The sequence below is a fragment of the Copadichromis virginalis genome, linkage group LG23 (genome assembly GCF_057382275.1).
Source record: "Copadichromis virginalis isolate Kocher_CV1m ecotype Utaka linkage group LG23, C_Virginalis_male_GT1.1, whole genome shotgun sequence".
In the NCBI taxonomy this organism is placed as follows: domain Eukaryota; kingdom Metazoa; phylum Chordata; class Actinopteri; order Cichliformes; family Cichlidae; genus Copadichromis; species Copadichromis virginalis.
In genome coordinates this window covers 15,302,237-15,320,335 of record NC_140639.1, presented here as the reverse complement: position 1 = coordinate 15,320,335, position 18,099 = coordinate 15,302,237, and the positions used below count along the sequence as shown (strand labels likewise).

The window sequence follows — 18,099 nt, the reverse complement described above, 5'->3', positions numbered from 1 at the left end:
TTCAGTTGTCTTTTTAGTACCGCTTACACTCGCTGCCTTTTGTTGTCTTTCTCTCAACATTTTAAGGAAGTGTTTCCGTCATCAAATTCAAAATCAGCCAATCCTTGTCATGGAACAGTAAAATGTCTCAGTTTACACAATATGTTTTCTGTGTTATATTGCGAACAAAATATGGGTTTATGAGATTTGCAGATCATTCTGCTTTCATTTATACAGCGTCCCAACTTTTTTTGGAATCGGGTTTGTAAATATCTGTCTGATGAACACATCTCACCTTATTTCCACATGAACATTTCTGTTTGCACACAGTGGAGGTATAAATATGCAGTGCCACTCAGCTCTGTGCTATATTTAACAGAGCATCCATTGCTATTTCTGGTAGTTCTTTTTAAATCTGAGACAGTAACAGACACACAGAGGGGCATCTGGAGGTTTTCTGCTTTTAACTTCAAATCCGTTATTATCTTTTTTTTAAAAAGCAGTGAAGTCTGACAGTTTGACACTTAGTTTATTTATAAAATCAAATGGTGTAGACCTGGCTCAGTGAATTTCAAAATGCAGTGTGTAGGAAGAGATACAAAATAGTACAATAGTCAACCATCACTGACATTTCTATACAGGAAGATAACATTCTCTACATTTGAGCATTAATCTTCGAGGGGAAAAAAAAGCTTTTTTCAGCAACACTACCTGATAAAGGGAGTGGGAGGGTTACGCCTCCCAAAGGACTGTGCCCAAAGTGGAGTGGAGCGACCCGTTGAAACACACAAGTATAGCAGGCGACGCCACATCCCCAGTCTCGCAGGACATCGTTACACTGCGACAGCTCGAAAGTTAAAAAGGCACCACACAATACAAGTCACAAAGGAGATTCTGCCACACATTTGTAATGCTGAAACCGACAAACTTTAAGGCGGATGTCGTGTGCAAAAAACATCTTGAATATGTGTCACGCGTACTGTTCGGTGTCCTCTCTGGTGAAGTGTGCTTTGATTTCTTCCTTTACGGCTGACTTCTTTAAAAAATATCTGAAACATGTGAAAGATTTAAAGAATGATTGCATTATCACTATGTTGCTTGGTGTCACAGGCACATTCCAGGCTTCCAGGGAGTGAGTGGGGAGAGGAGAGGTGCTGGAGGAGGCCTCGCTGTGGATTTAGTTCCTGTAGCTTTTACGTCCCTCGCCCTCCTTGAGGAAGGTCCATATGAGGGTGTTTACGATATCGGGCTGGTCCTGCTGCAGCCAGTGACTGGCCCCGGAAATGATGTTAAGACGGAAATGATTCCTGATGTAGAGGCGGCAAGCCTCGGCCATTTCCTGTTCCAAGAAGGCATCCCGCTCTCCCCACAGCAGCAGCACCGGAGACCTGACGTGGTTATGGCTCAGAGGGAGGGAGCTACAGAAAGAAAGGAGCGACATGAAAAGCCTTCAGTTGATCACATTCGTCCCATATTCTCTTCACTGGCTTCCTGTTATCTCCAGAATTTAATTTTAAATCCTTCTCCTTACATACAAAGTTCAGAACAATCAAGCCTCATCGTATCTCACACGACCTCAGAGTACCTTATTATCCCGACAGAGTACTTCTCTCTCAGACGGCACAAAAACTTCACAAAACTATATTTATCCCAGCAACATTAAACTATATTTAATGTAGCTAGGATTGACTCCGAGCTCCTCACAACCATGTTAAGGATAAGTGGAAGAGAATGGATGGATGGAGGGATTCATGTCCATTCATGTCATGTACCAGATTTCCGATGGACCCGCAGCACCTGGGTCTTAATTTAACATCCTGTTCTGTAGTATCACAGTTGTTAAACATCACATGCAGTACGGCACGCTTCTGCCGAGACGTCCTCCAGCCTCCATCCTGTCTCAGACCAGAAAGCAGATTTAAAAGGATGGCTGAATGTGCATTCACCTATTTTTGTCCCCTCTGCATTTAGGTATGCTATCCACGAACAGACAGACTAAGTGGGCATGGGTCACTGAGATTTCTTTTACGTAAGCATACAAAAGCTACTCTGAGATAACTCATTGCTTGAGAAGGGAGCAGATGGCCCGCTCAGCCATGCATGTATAGGTCACATGTCAAAATTGCATGCACTGAGATTTTCTTTGATCTCGTTTATGCGGACCATTGTTTGCCAGTAAACGTGTAGGAAAGATGTGAATGTGAATATGAGACAGTATTGTAGCACTGACAGAAGTAGAGGCTCAGTTTTCTGTTCCCCCAGAGTTCTGACAGTAGATGGTGCTACTAAATGCAAACTACACAACAAAAACCTCGTTTATCCTTGGAGCGTAGAACATAACGTTTATTAAACTGACACAACTGAAAATTACTTTTCAAGCATGAACAAAAACTCAACGAGTAAAAAACATTTAAAACAGCTATTTTCTGCTATGTGTCTGGCAGTTTACTGCTCATTTATTTTGCAGCTGACATGACCGTGGCAGTCACAGCTGAGACTGTGGTGCCAAAACACTGGGCCTGTCCTTGCACCTCATCGTGGAGCGCTTTCTCTGAATGTTTAGAACTGAACTGTGCATACTGCTGATCTTCAGTATTCCTATTTTAATGTAAGAGAGCAAACTTTTATTTGGTGTGTTTTTAACAGCTTTTTAGCTTTAATATTATTCTTTGATATCTTATAAATCATACAGATTTTGCTTAACACATATGACATATCACTGTTATATAGAGATTTTAAAAATCCTTTCACATAATCCATCCTTGGCTGAGTGAATTCCCCACCTGAAGACATTCCTGTAATAGTTGAGGGCTCCTGTTAGAGCTCCCGGTTGTGAGAGTGCGTACAGGTAGGCTTCCAGATCCTCTGCGGTGAGCCATCGGCCTTTCCTGCCGATCCCTGTGCTGCGGCTGGTGAACAAAGCCTTCAGAGCCTGCAGCAGAGACACAGCAGCAAACACTGAGTGAGGTTTGCATGGGCGGTACGTTCTGATCTAGACAGCATTCACTGAAGGACGTCCATGTCGCTGTAACGCGAGTCAGAAAAGGTACTTCTGTGGTGAAATCAGCTCTGATGACCTTCAGTCACAGCTCTGGCTCTCTGACTCTCTGCTGGCTCGACGACACTGCATGCTGTGCACCAGCGCGAGCATATGGCAGCATTCTTTCATTTAATTAGCAAAACTCTGACATATTGATTATACTAGGTGATATAACACCAGTGTCTTAGAAATGCTTAAATAATTATAAAACAAGGAATTTAAATAGAAAGTAGTTTTTAGTTTTACAGTGACATTAAACTCACAATAAGCGGAGATTTGAGGTGGTTTGGATCAGTGTTTGTCATATTTTGGCTAACCTTTCACCTTTTCTCTATTTCCTGCATGTGTGGTGTGCAAATCAATGATGGTATACTGTAGAAATCCTCAGCCTGTGGTGAAAACTGCAGGGAAATCTGGGCAGTTACAAAAAGGAAAGACTTGGTTTGAGGTGTTTATCATTGTTTTAAACTAACAGCAATACACACACAGACACAGCAAGCTGTCCTCGTTTCAACACATCAGCATTTTCTCTGTGTCTTTGCTTTCACAACAACTGATTAACTGCGTATGAGGTGTTTAGTAGTCTGTAAATTGTAGCTACAAAAAATTACCCGAGGCACTGCTCTATGCGCTATGTGTTAATTAGCTGTTGATGAACCGAGTCAGGTTAGTCTTTATTTTCAGTCTACATGCTAACTAAGGTAAGCTAAGCTCCCAGCTGTTGCTTAATATTTAATGAACAGACATGAGAACAGTGGCAACCTCACATCAAACTCCGGGAATAATCAAGCACCGGAAATACTGAGAGAACAACTAGAATCTGATCACTGAAAGATAAAATACAAACTGTGTGTATTTGTAAATCTTCTAACACGAAGACAAGATAATATTAAGTACAATTACTTTTAAACAATGGGAAGAAGAAGATAACAAAATTGAGAAAATAAGAAATTAAATGATTAATTACTAACAATATTTTAAAAATCCGGATATTATTTTGTAATAATCTGTAATCCACACATTTCCTGCAGTTTGACCTGATGTAAACACCAAAAATAGACACTGCTCGTAATGTGCGAGGTACACTATTGCACATGCACGTCCACACACGACCTTGACATTGAAAGTCCACACACAACAGACCACCTTGAAATCATTGATGGAGAGCATGAGCTCTGGGAAGCGGGGCAGCTGGAAGAAAAAGTAATGACTGGATTTCAGCAGCTGGCTCGGGTGACGCAGGGCATAATCTGGAGGAGAGGAAAGGAGAAGAAAGGGGACATTTAGTTTCTCGACATAATTAAAGGGCAGGTTTCTTGTGGACATGATAACTCAGGTGCCTCTCTGTCTGCACCATTTAAACCAGCTGTTCCAGCTTCATATTAGCCTCCTCTAATTAGTGTCTCATCAACTTGCACTTAATGCAGAGGAGGATTTGCCAGATGGATGCAAACATGCAACTGAAGTAATAACACTTCCTAATTATCATTAATAATTACAGTAATAACCCAAGAGTCAAACCAGAGCTTCTCTAATTAGCGTGGAGAATACTGATTTTCCAGCACACCGTCCTGAAATCATACCTGTGAACACAGACGGATGCGGACAGTTGAGAACAATGAGTTTTGTCACCATCTCGGGGTAGTGAATCGCAAACAGCCATGCTATGGTCCCACCCCAGTCGTGGCCAACGAGGCAACATCTGTTGTAACCTTGGAAGAAATAAAACACGAATGAAGGAAGCTGGAAGTCCATTCTAACGTTAAACCTAAGCAACAATCTCTGTGGCTCAAAAGTGAAGCCAACATAGTGAGCAGCAGCAGGGAGGATTTAATGGCTTTGGTTGAAGCTGTATACCGACTGCTTTCTTACATACAGGATGTCAGTGGGGTACTTTGAACTCTTGTTGGGTTGAACTGGATGTGTCTGCAGCATTATTTTACTATGTTTAAGTCATAATATATTTAGTACCGGAGTGCGTTTTGAGCTACCAGAACACTTGTTGGCAAATGCAATGGTCATTTTGTCAGATGTCTTCATTTAAATCCGAAAAATAAAAAAAATATATAAACCAAAAAATCACCCAGCGAAATTACATCAGTGTAATTTCATAGCTGTCTGCTGTGCTTGTGCTATAGCTGCAAAATGGTAAATACGATTCATGCAACTGGCCCTTTGGTTCGTAAATGGTCCCTTACGGTTAAAAAAAAAAAAGAGGATAAAAAGCCCCAAATTGACACAGTGGGTGATGCCACAGGGTCTAGCCACTTTGTTACACTGATACAGTCCATTGTGTAAAAAAAAAATTTTTTAAAAATGCCACTGCCTGAAAATCACTGTTGACTTTCTCAGAGGACATTTACACTCATCAAAGGATGGATTTCATGACATTCAGCCAAATGCTGACCAAAGTCAAGGCTTCAGTCTGATCACATTACTGTTGCAGTTGCTACAAACTGATCCCCTTACCTGAGGTCGCACCATTTACACCTACTAATATGAATCACCCCAGCAGGCCCACTGATGTTGCTGATGCTACAGAGGAAGAGTCTATAATCTTAGACGGGGAACTACATCTGGAAAATAACAGAGCACCACGGCTCTTTCGGCTGTCCGCCTTTTGGGCTGTTAGCAGTTTACTGAAAACGCTGAAATCTGCTACCGACATGGTAACTAGCATAACATGTGTTCTGTGAATGCAGGCAGCTGGGTGGCTCTCATTGGCTCTAAGAGTTGATCACAGATTAGAGAAGAGCAGTTATCAAACAATCAGTGCTTTCCTTCTTCCACTGAAATGACCATTAAGTGATTTGCTCAGCAATGTGCATGACTGAGTGCTTAGCTCCCAAAAACCTGTTAGGTAATTGACCGGGACAGCCAGAACAATGTAACGAGATGCAAAACATCGTGATAGAACACTTGTGGCTTTTTAAAAAGCTACAATATAAAAAAAAATATCAATGGTTCAATTTAATTTGTGCAGTGCACAGAGCGTTACAGACTGATTGCAGTTCCTTCCAGCATTTCAAAGATGCACAACCTCTCAGCTTAATGTTTTGATGTTACAGGCCACAGCTTGACTGTTGTGGTCGAGTTTCACCTCTCATTGATTCGATTTATAGCTGCAACAGGCAGCTGCAGAAAGCTTTGTTTAATCCTTCCATTTTCCTGACTGCTTTTCCAATCCTTGATCATCCAGTCACTACCTGAAGGATAAAAGAAATTGAAGAGCCAGATATTACCTATGAATGACTTTGAAGTAATGAACATGTAAATGTAACACATGATGTGATCACAAAGTTCACCAACTCCAGGTGTTAAAAAAGGAAAGTGATCTGAAAATGAAAGTAGGGCTGGTAAAGTTGTATCACTGCTGAGGAAATAGCTTTTCCTCAGCAGTGATAGTTTTTTTTTTTTTAATTTTTATGGTTTGGGTTGCAAAATTTTATGATCACTCCTCATTTGTTTACCTCAGAAAAGTTTGAAAGGCAGAATTACGTCAGTGTTTAACAATGTTTACGCCTTCTTCTGTCACATTTAACTGATTCATCTTTGATTATTAGGTACTTGCTGAGTCCTGGAAATTTCAACAGTGCTACAAGGAAACTTAAATGGACAAGAACAAGAGCGTCAGATAACCAGAAAGGTTGTAGGCAGCAGTTTAGAGAGATTATTTGAAGCCCTATATTTTAAGTTCAAACTGCATTTGAAATGAAAATGCTGCTAACAGTTCCTCTGCCTTTCGTGTGTCTTCCATTTGTGTTTGGCTACCGTGGAGGAGTGCGACCGACAGAGTTTCATGCCCACGTTTTGGTTCATTTTAACCGTGTGTCTGCGTTTCCAGATCTACAGAACTCCTACAGTAAAATATTGCTGTAATAAAACAGAAATTTTCTTTGATACTGAAAAGATTGAAGAAAGCACCTCAAAGACTATGCAGGAAAATCAAGACACGACCTTTTCGGCTTCCTTGTAATTGACACTGAAACAGCCGTGTTAACACATTTAGATGTGAGGCGACAGGTGTGAAGGAGAATGAAAGGGCTCATGTCCACTGAACACAATCTTCAGCGACATTTCAGGGCTGAGACAGATTACCTGATAGAGTGTGTAAGCCGTGCTGAAATGACAGGAAAAACACTGAGATACGTTGGCCAGTTAAAGAGCAAAAACTGTCATTCTGGCCAGATAATCATTAGCTGGTATGTGCACACCACCTCAGGCTAGCTCCCTGCCAGTGTTAGCACGCAGTCAGCAGGCTTTGGGCTCTGTATCTGCAGTGTCCCATGTTCACTTAGAATGAGTCACAGGAAGTTTGTCATGCCGTGCTGCAGGCCTGAAGGCTGTCCACGGCGTAACATTGATAAACAAGTTTATTTTTGACCCAAGTAGCTGTCAAAACACTCTCCGCTCCTCGGACTGATTCCGAGATTACAGGCACGCAGTTCTCCCGTGTTTCCTCACCTAAGTACTCCACAATATCTTTGACATCCGTGACCAGGTATTCGAAGCGGTAACTCTCAGTGGAGAGCGGCAGGTCGGACTCCCCGTAGCCCCTCATGTCGATGGCCACCACACGAAATTCACTCTTGAACTCACGCAGCTGGTAACGCCAGGAAAACCTGAGGCACACACACATTTGACAAGTATTATTGACAAGACGATGCAGGTTAATGCCCGTTTCTCATGGATATAGAGATTTTTCAATTTAAGTTTATTGACATTTATATTACATATAATACATAAGTAGGTAAAAACAAAATCACAGTTATGTAACAAATTATCAAAAGCTTTCAAAACGGATCTAAAATTAGACTTCAAACCTTCAAAGAAACCTTATAACGGGGACAGTGTTTAATGTCTTTAAAAGCGTAAAGATAATGTGTCATTTATACAGCTAAGGAACAAGAAAGTAATTTGTGCCTAAAACACTTTATGAACCCCTTCTACAGTCTTACTTTTGCTCAAACATTCATTCATTTTCTACTATGGTGGATTTAAAGCCCATTCTCCTCTTTTAGGGGTTCTTCCATTTCTCCTAATGTAGTTAGACAGCAACATCGCACTTCAAAACAAGGCAGTTGAGGTGCTTCGGGCACCTGACTAGCATGCCTCCTTAATTCCTAGAGATGTTTTAGGCATGTCCCACTGGGAGAAAACCCCAGGGCAGAGAGATTATATCTCTTGGCTGGCTTAAGACAGTGTCCCCCTGAAAGAGGTGGCCAAGAAGAGCGAGATCTGAGTATCTCTGATTAAACTGCTGTCTGACAGAGACCTGAATAAGTAGCAATAAAGGTATGGACATATGGATGATTTGCGTAATAAATTATTTTCTCTCTTCAGGGTAAATATGTGTGTTTTTCACAATTCTAGCAACTTCCCTTGTTTTCTGAACTCGCGTCTCTTCTCAGGATTAGCATGAGAAGCACAACGAAGTAAACACTCTATGTTTTCTATGGTGACATACGGCATTTATCCATCATGCCTCTTGATAAATGACTTTTGCTTAGGACACACCTGTGCTTCCTCACTCCTAGCTCCTCCACAAGCTTTCTTTCTCCTTCAGGAGCAATTAAGGAACTGATAGCTGAAGGAATATAATTTCCAGGCCACAGAAGGTGAGAAGATGCAAGGAAGGATAAGTTAACAAAATGGAAAGCCTCTTGTTTGTCTTTTTATCTCCAGTCCCAGAGTCTATGACACAGACTCTTTCTGTTAAACATCTGAAGTCTCTAAGTCCAAACAGCACATTACGCAAGTGTGTTCACAGGCCTTTCCCTGCGATTACGATTCTTACAAACCAACTTTGCAAACTCTCTTTTAGAAACTAGCACTCAGCTTTCTTTCCAGCTGAGTGAAGGTCACCTCTGGATAATAGAAGCTGTTTTAGATTCTAATCCGCCCACTGATGTGGACTGGGATGACTTCCTAATTGAAGATCTTGTCAGCCCCCCTCCTCCTTGTCCTCTTCCTCCTCAGCCGAGTAACGGGGGGAAAAGCAAAATGCAGAGCCCTGCCTGTGATTCTGATGAGTCAGGATAAGATCCCGGCTCTGAACCCTTAGATCTTTGAATACAGAAGAGGGCTGAAGGAAAATAAGCCCCTTGCAGCCCTCCATCCCCCTCCTGAACACAAAGTCTCATCTTTCTTATTTCTGAAAGGGAATTAGCACATTTTAAAAAGCACTCTTTCCAAGCACCTCAGTACAGTTTCATCGTTCCTCTGAAGGATATGTCAAGTGAAGCAGAAAGAGCTCCCCTCTACCGTTAATTAATCCCTGTCCTGTCCGCAGCTTAGATAGCATGCTAGAGATATGGACGGGCTTACAGTTCTTGACAAGCTCTTTGGCCCTGATCCAGACGCAACACTCAACATCATTTTTCATTTCATATCAGGAGGAAGAGAGCTTGAATGCTTTGGACCCCTTTCCCCCGATGGCAAATCATGTCTGTGAATGAGGACTCCTCTCTGCTGGCTTGGATTTGTTTTTGCAGGCCCACAGCCAGATCGCAGAGATTTAACACTGCTGCTGAGCAAGGGAGGAATCCTCATAATGGAAATTTTAGAGAGATGACCAATGCAGCAAATACCAAATACAACTGCACAACACAACATCTTACAGTCTGGTTTAGAGAAGCTTTTACTGTTACTCTGACCCTGATTTGCCTCTGACCTACCAGAACTCAGGGAAGCCGTGCAGAAACAACATGAGGGGCTTTCCTCTCTCACCAGCAGCAACATAGTGGAACCTGAGGCCAGACTCCTGCACAGAAACAAGACACACAAAGACACATTTGCACATGAACACTTCAGCCGTCACTTTTATCCAAAGCCATTTAGTGAACACAACGGAACAAGCCAGCGCTCCTAAGTGACTGTTACTGAGGGGAGCTGCAGGGAAAACTACTACGGGGAAACAAGACAGGAATAGCTCGTTTTCTTTTGAGCCATTAAATAAGAATCAGTGTATCACAAGCTTGTAAAATCATGTTTACTGGACCTGAAACACTCTTGTGAATTTGTTTCTGCAGAATACTAAGTGCTCTAACAAACTTCAAGACTCCTTCAGGAAATGTTTGTAGACATTTAAATGTACGTGTGTAATTTTAACACAAAAGAAAATTATGACAACACCTGCCCACATTTCTTACATCCACATTTAATCTTCCTAAATAATCTAAAGTGCTATAATATGCAAATGTTTCATTTTGAAAGTTTAAAGACAAGACAAGCAGTGTCCCCAATATGTCAAACTAAAGGCTCATGAAAGATAAATAAAATTATGCAGAAGACACCTACAATATTTCCATCTGATGGAAAAAGTGAGAGTAGAGAAGAAGAACAAGTTAATGTAAACACTTGTGTTTAAATAGTTGGAAGTTCATTAGATTTAACAGGGTTTGATTTTTTAAATCTCAGAAATGTGGGGATTTTTTTTTATTTTTTTTGCTTTTCTTTCTCATATATCACTGTTTGGGGTTCTGAGAAAGAACAACAAATACTTTAAGTGCGCATTGTAGGCTTGAGATTATTGAAGCATCTCTACACAAGGCAGTCAGGTGAATCAAAAACAGGAAAATACGGCTTAGACCTTTGCAATAAACTGGTGACCTGCTCTGGGCGTAACCTTCCTCTCACCCTACAACAGCTGAAATAGATTTCAGCATTAAACAGAAGCAAAGAGGAAAGCTGCGCAATAGCGGGCTGACACAAAAAGTCCCCTACTTTACTCTAAAGTCCTTAACCCACCTGAAGCTTCAGGTTCCTGCACTACACTTGTGTAAGCTACATGCAGGACTGCTTCCTTAGTTGTGATATCACCAAACTCCTGCTTCTACAGACATGTTGCTAAGATGGATTTAAGTTGGGCATATTCTAGAGTCAAAGTCAGCTGATAAAGTTGAATTGATTGTTTTTGATGAAGTTCAATAGCTCAAGTGAGATAATAAGAAGCCAAAGGTGTTTCTGTTTTTAGGCAGTGGGGGCAGATTTAGTTCCTATTTAGCAAAACGAAGCATTGTAACAAGAAACTTCAGGGTCACTTTATTGTGCTTGCTCTGCTTGGTTTAGAGGCTTCGCGGCTACACTTAGGATCAAATTGCAGGTGATGCGAAATAACATCCGCAGTAATCATTATATTAAGAAAACCGAGTATCAGACAGGTACTTGTATATTGAATGATTTTGTTCTAATACATATAGTTTTATAATTCTGTTGATGAATTTTATGTCACATGTTGAAATGAAATGGGTGTTAGCGCACTTCAAAATGCTACTGCTTGGACTAGAGTCTATTATAAAACAAATCAAATACAAAGAAAGCAATATTATTGGGCTATTTAAAGAGAAAGACAATCCCCCACAATCCCCACCTTGAGGTGTTATTAAGTGTCAGATAGAAAAGCTTCTCTGTTTTTATTTAGTGGGGATTAGGTGCTTTGGAGGATCTTTCTCTGAATATATCAGAAAACCACAGTCTCTGCAGATTTAGCAAATATTAGGATAGATTTCTGAGTGATGTGCTTTTTGGATGGTCAGCAGGATTTGTGCTGATCTTTCCAATGTGTTTGAGTATGTGTACAAGTTTTCTTTGTGTGAGCAGGATAGTTATAAATATTATTTTTTCTGTTGACACTGTCAGTGAGCTGGACAGACAGAGCAGAAATGCAGGTTTTCCCTTCTTCATATTGAATTTTACTTACTATTTTTAGCCTCTCATTGTGACATGGTGGGACAGTGGTTAGCACTGTCACATCACAGTAAATCCTCCGGACAGCAGAGGGTTTCTGTGTAGAGTTTGCATATTTTCCCCATGCCTGCAAGCTCCCTCTGGATACTCTAACTTCTTCCCACGGTCCAAAGTCATGAATTTTAGGTTAAGTGGTGATTCTAATTGGCTATTGCTGTGAATGTGAGTGTGAAAGGTTGTCTGTCTCTCTGTATCAGCCCTGTGACGGACTAGTGACACGTCCCGGGTGTACCCTACCTCCTGCCCTATGACAGCTGGGATAGGCTCCGGCGTAACCCTGAATTGGATAAGTGGAAACAATGGATGGAGTGGATGAATGGTATTATGGATGGATATTTAGCTGTTCATCCCAATTCATTTTAATATTTGATCAAATTTTATTTGCAATTTTATGGTTCTGTAAAGTAATCTGCTTCCATGGACATATACTTGCAGTACTTTTTTCTTTCTTGTATGGTTACACGTCAGCAGATTTATTCTGTTCACTTTAATTATTTCCCCTGCACCGTGTTGTTTTCAACCAAACCCTTCATGCACTGTGCTCACTGTAGATCAGATTCATTTGCTCATGGAAAACTTTGGTTTATGACTAAGAAGCACATGCTTTAACAGGCACATATGAGTGTTCTTGCGCTAAAACAGTGTACATGTATTCTAGTACTTGTTTAAGGTATTTGTCATTCTCTGCTACTTTTGTGGAACATTTATTTTTAAACACATTGCTATTCTCCAACAGATCATGAAGTAGATCAGAATTCCTTCTTATATTAATACGTTACTAATGACAATCCCATAATATAAGAATGACAGGTACACGCTGCTGTACTTGTCATGCTTTAAGTACATCTTGTGTTGGTAGTCATTCCGAAGTCTAGGATGTGAATAATTCTTCCACCCCTCACATCGGGACATGCTTTGATATTTTAATTACATAATCCTGAACACACACTGTAGGTTGGTAGTTAGAGGCTGGCAGCACGCTGCATGCAGAGACGTGAGGCGGAGGAGCTGTTCTTTCAGCACCACCTGAGCTCCGCGCCAGCAAGCCTTGACTCCACCAAAAACATTACAAATAAATAAATAGAAGCGCTTCGCAAAAACAAACAGACGCTTCGAGATTGTGCTAAAACATCGGGCCCCGTTTGGATTTTCACGACGCGACACGGCGGAAAGGTGTTGAGGCGGGTTTTTTTGCTTTTTTTACACGTGAACACCCTGGCGTCCGTACACACACATACACACACAAAGGCTGTTACCCTTACAGACACCTTTCATGTCCAAGTGCGTGCGCGTCTCTTACCTTGATCCTAACATAACAGTGGGTTCCCAAGGACGTGTCATTCAGACAAGCCGGGGGAGTTTCACGAATCACCCATTGGAAGGTTGTTGTCGGCCTTAAAACGATGTTCCACCAAAGTTTCAGCAGGGCTACGATGGCGCAAAGAGCACAATAACCGTATATCAATGACCAATACCCCAAAACTCTGATTTTCAGCGCAAGACTGATTAAAAATATCAGCAAGTTGTGGAGCACTCTCGCCATCTTTACATTGCCGCAGGAAATCAGCCCGGATCACGTTACCTATTGATTGATTTCTGTTAACTGGTCGTTTCTGTTTAAACACCGCTCTGACAATGCCGTCGTTTCTTTACCAGCGCATACGCACGACTGTCTGAAGGGAGGATCCCAACAAGCGGCTGAATGGGACGGTGGCAAGAGCATCACGTCAGATTTCACGCGTGCGTGCGACAGCCGTGGCTGTTTGGCAGGAGACCGTGTTGTTGACTATACAAGGCAAGTCCGAAATCGAGCAATAAGCGTCTCGATGCGGAGCTTTACGTTGATTTACATTGAACAGCTAAGAGGCGCTGTTAGGCAGCAAAACCTCCGGAGGAAAAAAAATCACTGCAAAGCACCACGGCTTCACGCTGTTATGGCAACAAAGCTGCGATAAAAAAGAAAAAGAAAAAGGTCTGCGTGACTTCAGCTCATCATCAGTGAAATAATCCCCGTTATTTTAAATTATCTCACCAAGCGCTTCATGAACAATAAGTGGCGGTTTCCCGGTTTAATTAGCAGGTAGGCTGTGACTGCGCATTGATATGTTAATGAGATGCGGTGTCACAGGTGTGTGGCTGTCAAGTCTACTAAATCACACACGGACACGAGCAGGTCAATTATTCCGTTAGAAAACCGAAGCGGGGACCGGATAACACACATCAGAGGCCAGTTAACCGACTTTGGATTAGCTTAACCCCTCACGTGGCTGGATATGTGGAATCGATAAAGACCTCTGTACGCTCACGCGAATATATGGAGGCCCAACCATGGCAAAATGAAGAAATCCTTTCCCCAGCTATTCACAAGGGCTCGCTACAGCGGACAGCTCCACATATTTGATTTGGTAGATTTGTTACACCTTATGCCCCTTCTGAGGAAACCCTCCAAGGGCTTTGATTCTCCTCTTGGATCAAACCGGATCCTAGGCGAATCTGTAAATCGCACTAGTAAAATTAAACAGGATTTATATTTTAAAAACATAAATTGTAAAAAGAATTATCCTAACACTATTTGCACTTAAGGGGAACAAACTACAGTTAAGTTTTATTTATATGTTTAACTCAACAAATTTAAACTTAACAAATGTTAATTGCCATCTCACCCCGAACAAAGCTTGTGTGATCATCAGTGTTTCCCTCTGCCTTTAAACTCAGCTTTAGTTATTTAGCCAACAGGAGGTTTGTTACTATATATCTAGTCTCCCACATTTTGATTGGTCTACTAACTCTTAAACATTTTGTTAGTTTGGATGCTTCATTGTAAATCCGACCCAGAGACGCTGTGAGAAAAACACATTTTAACAGAACACATTCTTTAAAAAGCAAGGATGGCACCAGCATTTCATAATTTCATAAAAAGCATTTGTTCCTGTTTTAAATCTACCCTACATGATGTTTCTTTTTTAAATCCAAGACTTTAATCAAGCTCTGCACAGAAAAAAAATACATAATGCAATAGTAAACCTATACTGAATAGATATGTTCATATATGCCTGAAGCACAAATACTGATTTCTACCCCTTTTTAGTCATTTATTTATTTTTTACATTTACCCCTCTATTTTACTTAGATTAGATTAGATTAGATTAGATAGAACTTTATTAATCCCTCGGGTGGGTTCCTCTGGGAAATTCGATTTCCAAAAAAGCACAGCACCGACAGAAGTTACAGAGTTATACACACACACATATATATAAATACAGAGACAATATAAATAAAATATACGAAGGGGATAAATATAATAAATAGGAATAAAAATAAAAATACAAGTGAATTGCACATTTCAAGTATTGAGTCTATTGCACCGTTGACTATTTACAAAAGTATTGCACAAAAGGTATTGCACAGTGAGGTGAAGAGGCACTACAGCTTAGTTGTTCCCCCCTCCTTTGTCCTCCTGTTTCCCCTCCCTCTCCCCTCCAGAGAGGAGTTAAACAGTCTGATGGCGTGTGGGACAAAGGAGTTTTTAAGTCTGTTAGTTCTTGTCTTTGGGAGAAGCAACCTGTCACTGAACAGACTCTTCTGGTTGTTAATGGCCGTGTGCAGAGGATGCCTGGCATTGTCCATAATGTCCATCAGTTTCTTTAATGTCCTTTTCTCTGCCACTGTCACCAGAGTGTCCAGCTTCATGCCGACCACAGAGCCAGCCTTCCTGATCAGTTTCTCCAGCCTGGATGAGTCCTTCTTTGCTGTGCTGCTCCCCCAGCACACCACAGCATAGAAAAGTACTCCAGCAACCACTGACTGGTAAAACATCCTCAGGAGCTTCCTGCAGATGTTAAAAGACCTCAGCCTCCTGAGGAAGTACAGTCGGCTTTGGGCTTTTTTATACAGGTGCTCTGTGTTGCATGACCAGTCCAGTTTATTGTCCACCCACAGCCCGAGGTACTTGTACTTGTTGACCACCTCCACCTCCTCCCCCTCTATCTGAACCGGCAGTGGACCTGCTCTAGACCTCCCGAAGTCCACAACCAGTTCCTTAGTCTTTGAGGTGTTGAGTTGCAGGTGGTTTGTGTGACTCCATGCGACAAAGTTCCTCACCAGACTTCTGTACTCCTCTTCCTGATCATCCCAGATACACCCCATGATGGCTGTGTCGTCTGCAAACTTCTGAATGTGGCATAATTCAGAGTTGTAGCAGAAGTCAGAGGTGTACAGGGTGAAGAGAAGAGGGGACAGCACAGTTCCCTGTGGTGCTCCTGTGCTGCTGACCACTGTGTCAGACGTGATGTCCTTCAGCCTGACGTACTGTGGTCTGTCGGTGAGGTAGTCGGAGATCCAAGCCACCAGGCAGGGGTCCACCTCCATCCTGTTCAGTTTTTCTTGAAGCATACAGGGCCGGATGGTATTAAAGGCACTGGAAAAGTCAAGAAACAGTATCCTGACCGTGCCTTTTCCCCCATCCAGGTGTGAGTGGGCTCTGTGTAGGAGGTACAGGATGGCATCCTCCACTCCGACACCCGCCTTGTATGCAAACTATAGTGGGTCCTGGGCATGTTGTACCTGTGGTCGGAGGAGGTTGAGGAAGAGCCGCTCTAGAGTCTTCATAAGATGTGACGTCAGTGCCACCGGTCGGAAGTCATTCAGCTCATTGGGCCGGTTCTTTTTGGGGACCGGGACGATGCAGGATGTCTTCCATAGGGCGGGCACTCTCCCCAGTCGCAGACTGAGGTTGAAGACTCGTTATAGCGGCTCCCCAAGTTCAGCAGCACACGCCTTTAGCATCCTAGGACACACCTTGTCTGGGCCTGCTGCCTTTCTGGGGCGAAGCTTCCTCAGTTGTCTCCTGACCTGATCCACTGTGACATGTTTGGGCAGAGGGGAGGGGGGGAGATGTCTTGCTGCTGAGAGAGGGATTGGAGGAGGGGGGTGTCATGGTGTCAGGAAGGGGGGGAAGCGAGGGAGGTAGGAGAGTGGGGATTGGACTCTGTAGTGAAGGTGAGGGTGGGGGGGTTGTGGGCTGGTCAAACCTGTTGAAGAAGTTAAGTTCGTTTGCCTTCTCCACAGTCCCCCCCACTGTGCTTTTCTTGGTGTTGTGGCCTGTGATGGTTTTCACACCATTCCAGACCTCCCTCATATTGTTCCTCTCCAACTTCTGCTCCACCTTCCTCCTGTAGGTGTCCTTTGCTTCCCTCAGGCAGCGTTTCACCTCCCGCTGTGCTGCCTTCATCTCCTCCTTCACTTTGCTCCTGAAAGCCTTCTTCTTCATGTTGAGGACAGCTTTGACTTCCTGTGTTACCCACGGTTTGTTATTAGGATAACTTATGGGAATACTACAACATATTTACAGCTACATCACATTTATATTGTAGAAATTTCCTAAAACATTCAGACATTTAGATTCTAATTTTAATGCATTTAAGAGAATAACCTCATCTATAATTAAATCCAATTGATTTATCAAAAACTCATCACTAATTAATGGATTATCAATATTCATGACTGCACTATTACCAATGCAGTTATGAATAGTAACTCCAAAGAACATGTGGTTGATTTTAACAAAGAATGGAAACAGTTCTTAGATATGTTTCTGTATTCATGAAAACATTAACAAGTATATATTCTGTGCTTGGCTAAATATCAAGCACAATATAAAAGTTCAAGTTTAATAATTTCGTGTGTAGCTTTATCCGTGACAGCATAAATAATGTGAACTTGACACACACACAAACACACACACACGTCAAGCTCCTTCATATTTCATCAAGTTAATAAATAATTAGTGTAGAAGATTGTGTGTGGAGATTAAATTGTTTAAATAATATACCTTTAGCTAATTTGCCCTGCCAGCAGTTGGGTTTTATTTTGCACTCTGACATGACATGCAGCACAGCAACCATAACTAAATGAAAGAAAACTTACCAGTGGTTGTGGTGCATGCTGGTAACCATATGATTAGCTCTTGTATGGATTTATGGGGGATCATCTGCATTATGAGTAAACTGCATCTGTGCAGTAACCTGATATTTTGATAAAGTGATCCAGACTGTTTAGTGAAAAAGGTTTATTGAGTAAGAAAAAACTGCATGAATAACAAAGTGCCTTGCATGTACAGCTAACACAATATTTGGCATTTCAAGTACTCAAGGAACTGAGAAGTCAATTGCACAAAGAAAACTTTGGTACTATAATATTTTTTCCTGGCTCAGTTTAAAAAAAAAATAAAAAAAAAAAAATCCAAGAATATTTAAGAAAGAAGAAAAAAGTCAGTGTGTAAACATGCTACAGTGTTCTGTTTACATTTCAAGTATATTTAAGTCAGTATTAAC

The 18,099-nt window shown here is 41.7% G+C and overlaps 1 protein-coding gene across 1 annotated transcript; it reads right to left on the bottom strand.

Moving 5' to 3' along the window:
* Positions 1-489: 489 nt before the first annotated feature.
* Positions 490-13,642, bottom strand: ephx4 (epoxide hydrolase 4). Its single transcript, XM_085448893.1, has 7 exons — positions 13,068-13,642; positions 9,697-9,782; positions 7,484-7,641; positions 4,603-4,731; positions 4,166-4,269; positions 2,763-2,911; positions 490-1,397 (listed from the first exon to the last, which is right to left on the bottom strand). The coding sequence occupies exons 1-7, from the start codon at positions 13,308-13,310 to the stop codon at positions 1,157-1,159; spliced, it is 1,110 nt and encodes a 369-aa protein (XP_085305019.1). The 5' UTR covers positions 13,311-13,642; the 3' UTR covers positions 490-1,156.
* Positions 13,643-18,099: the final 4,457 nt, after the last annotated feature.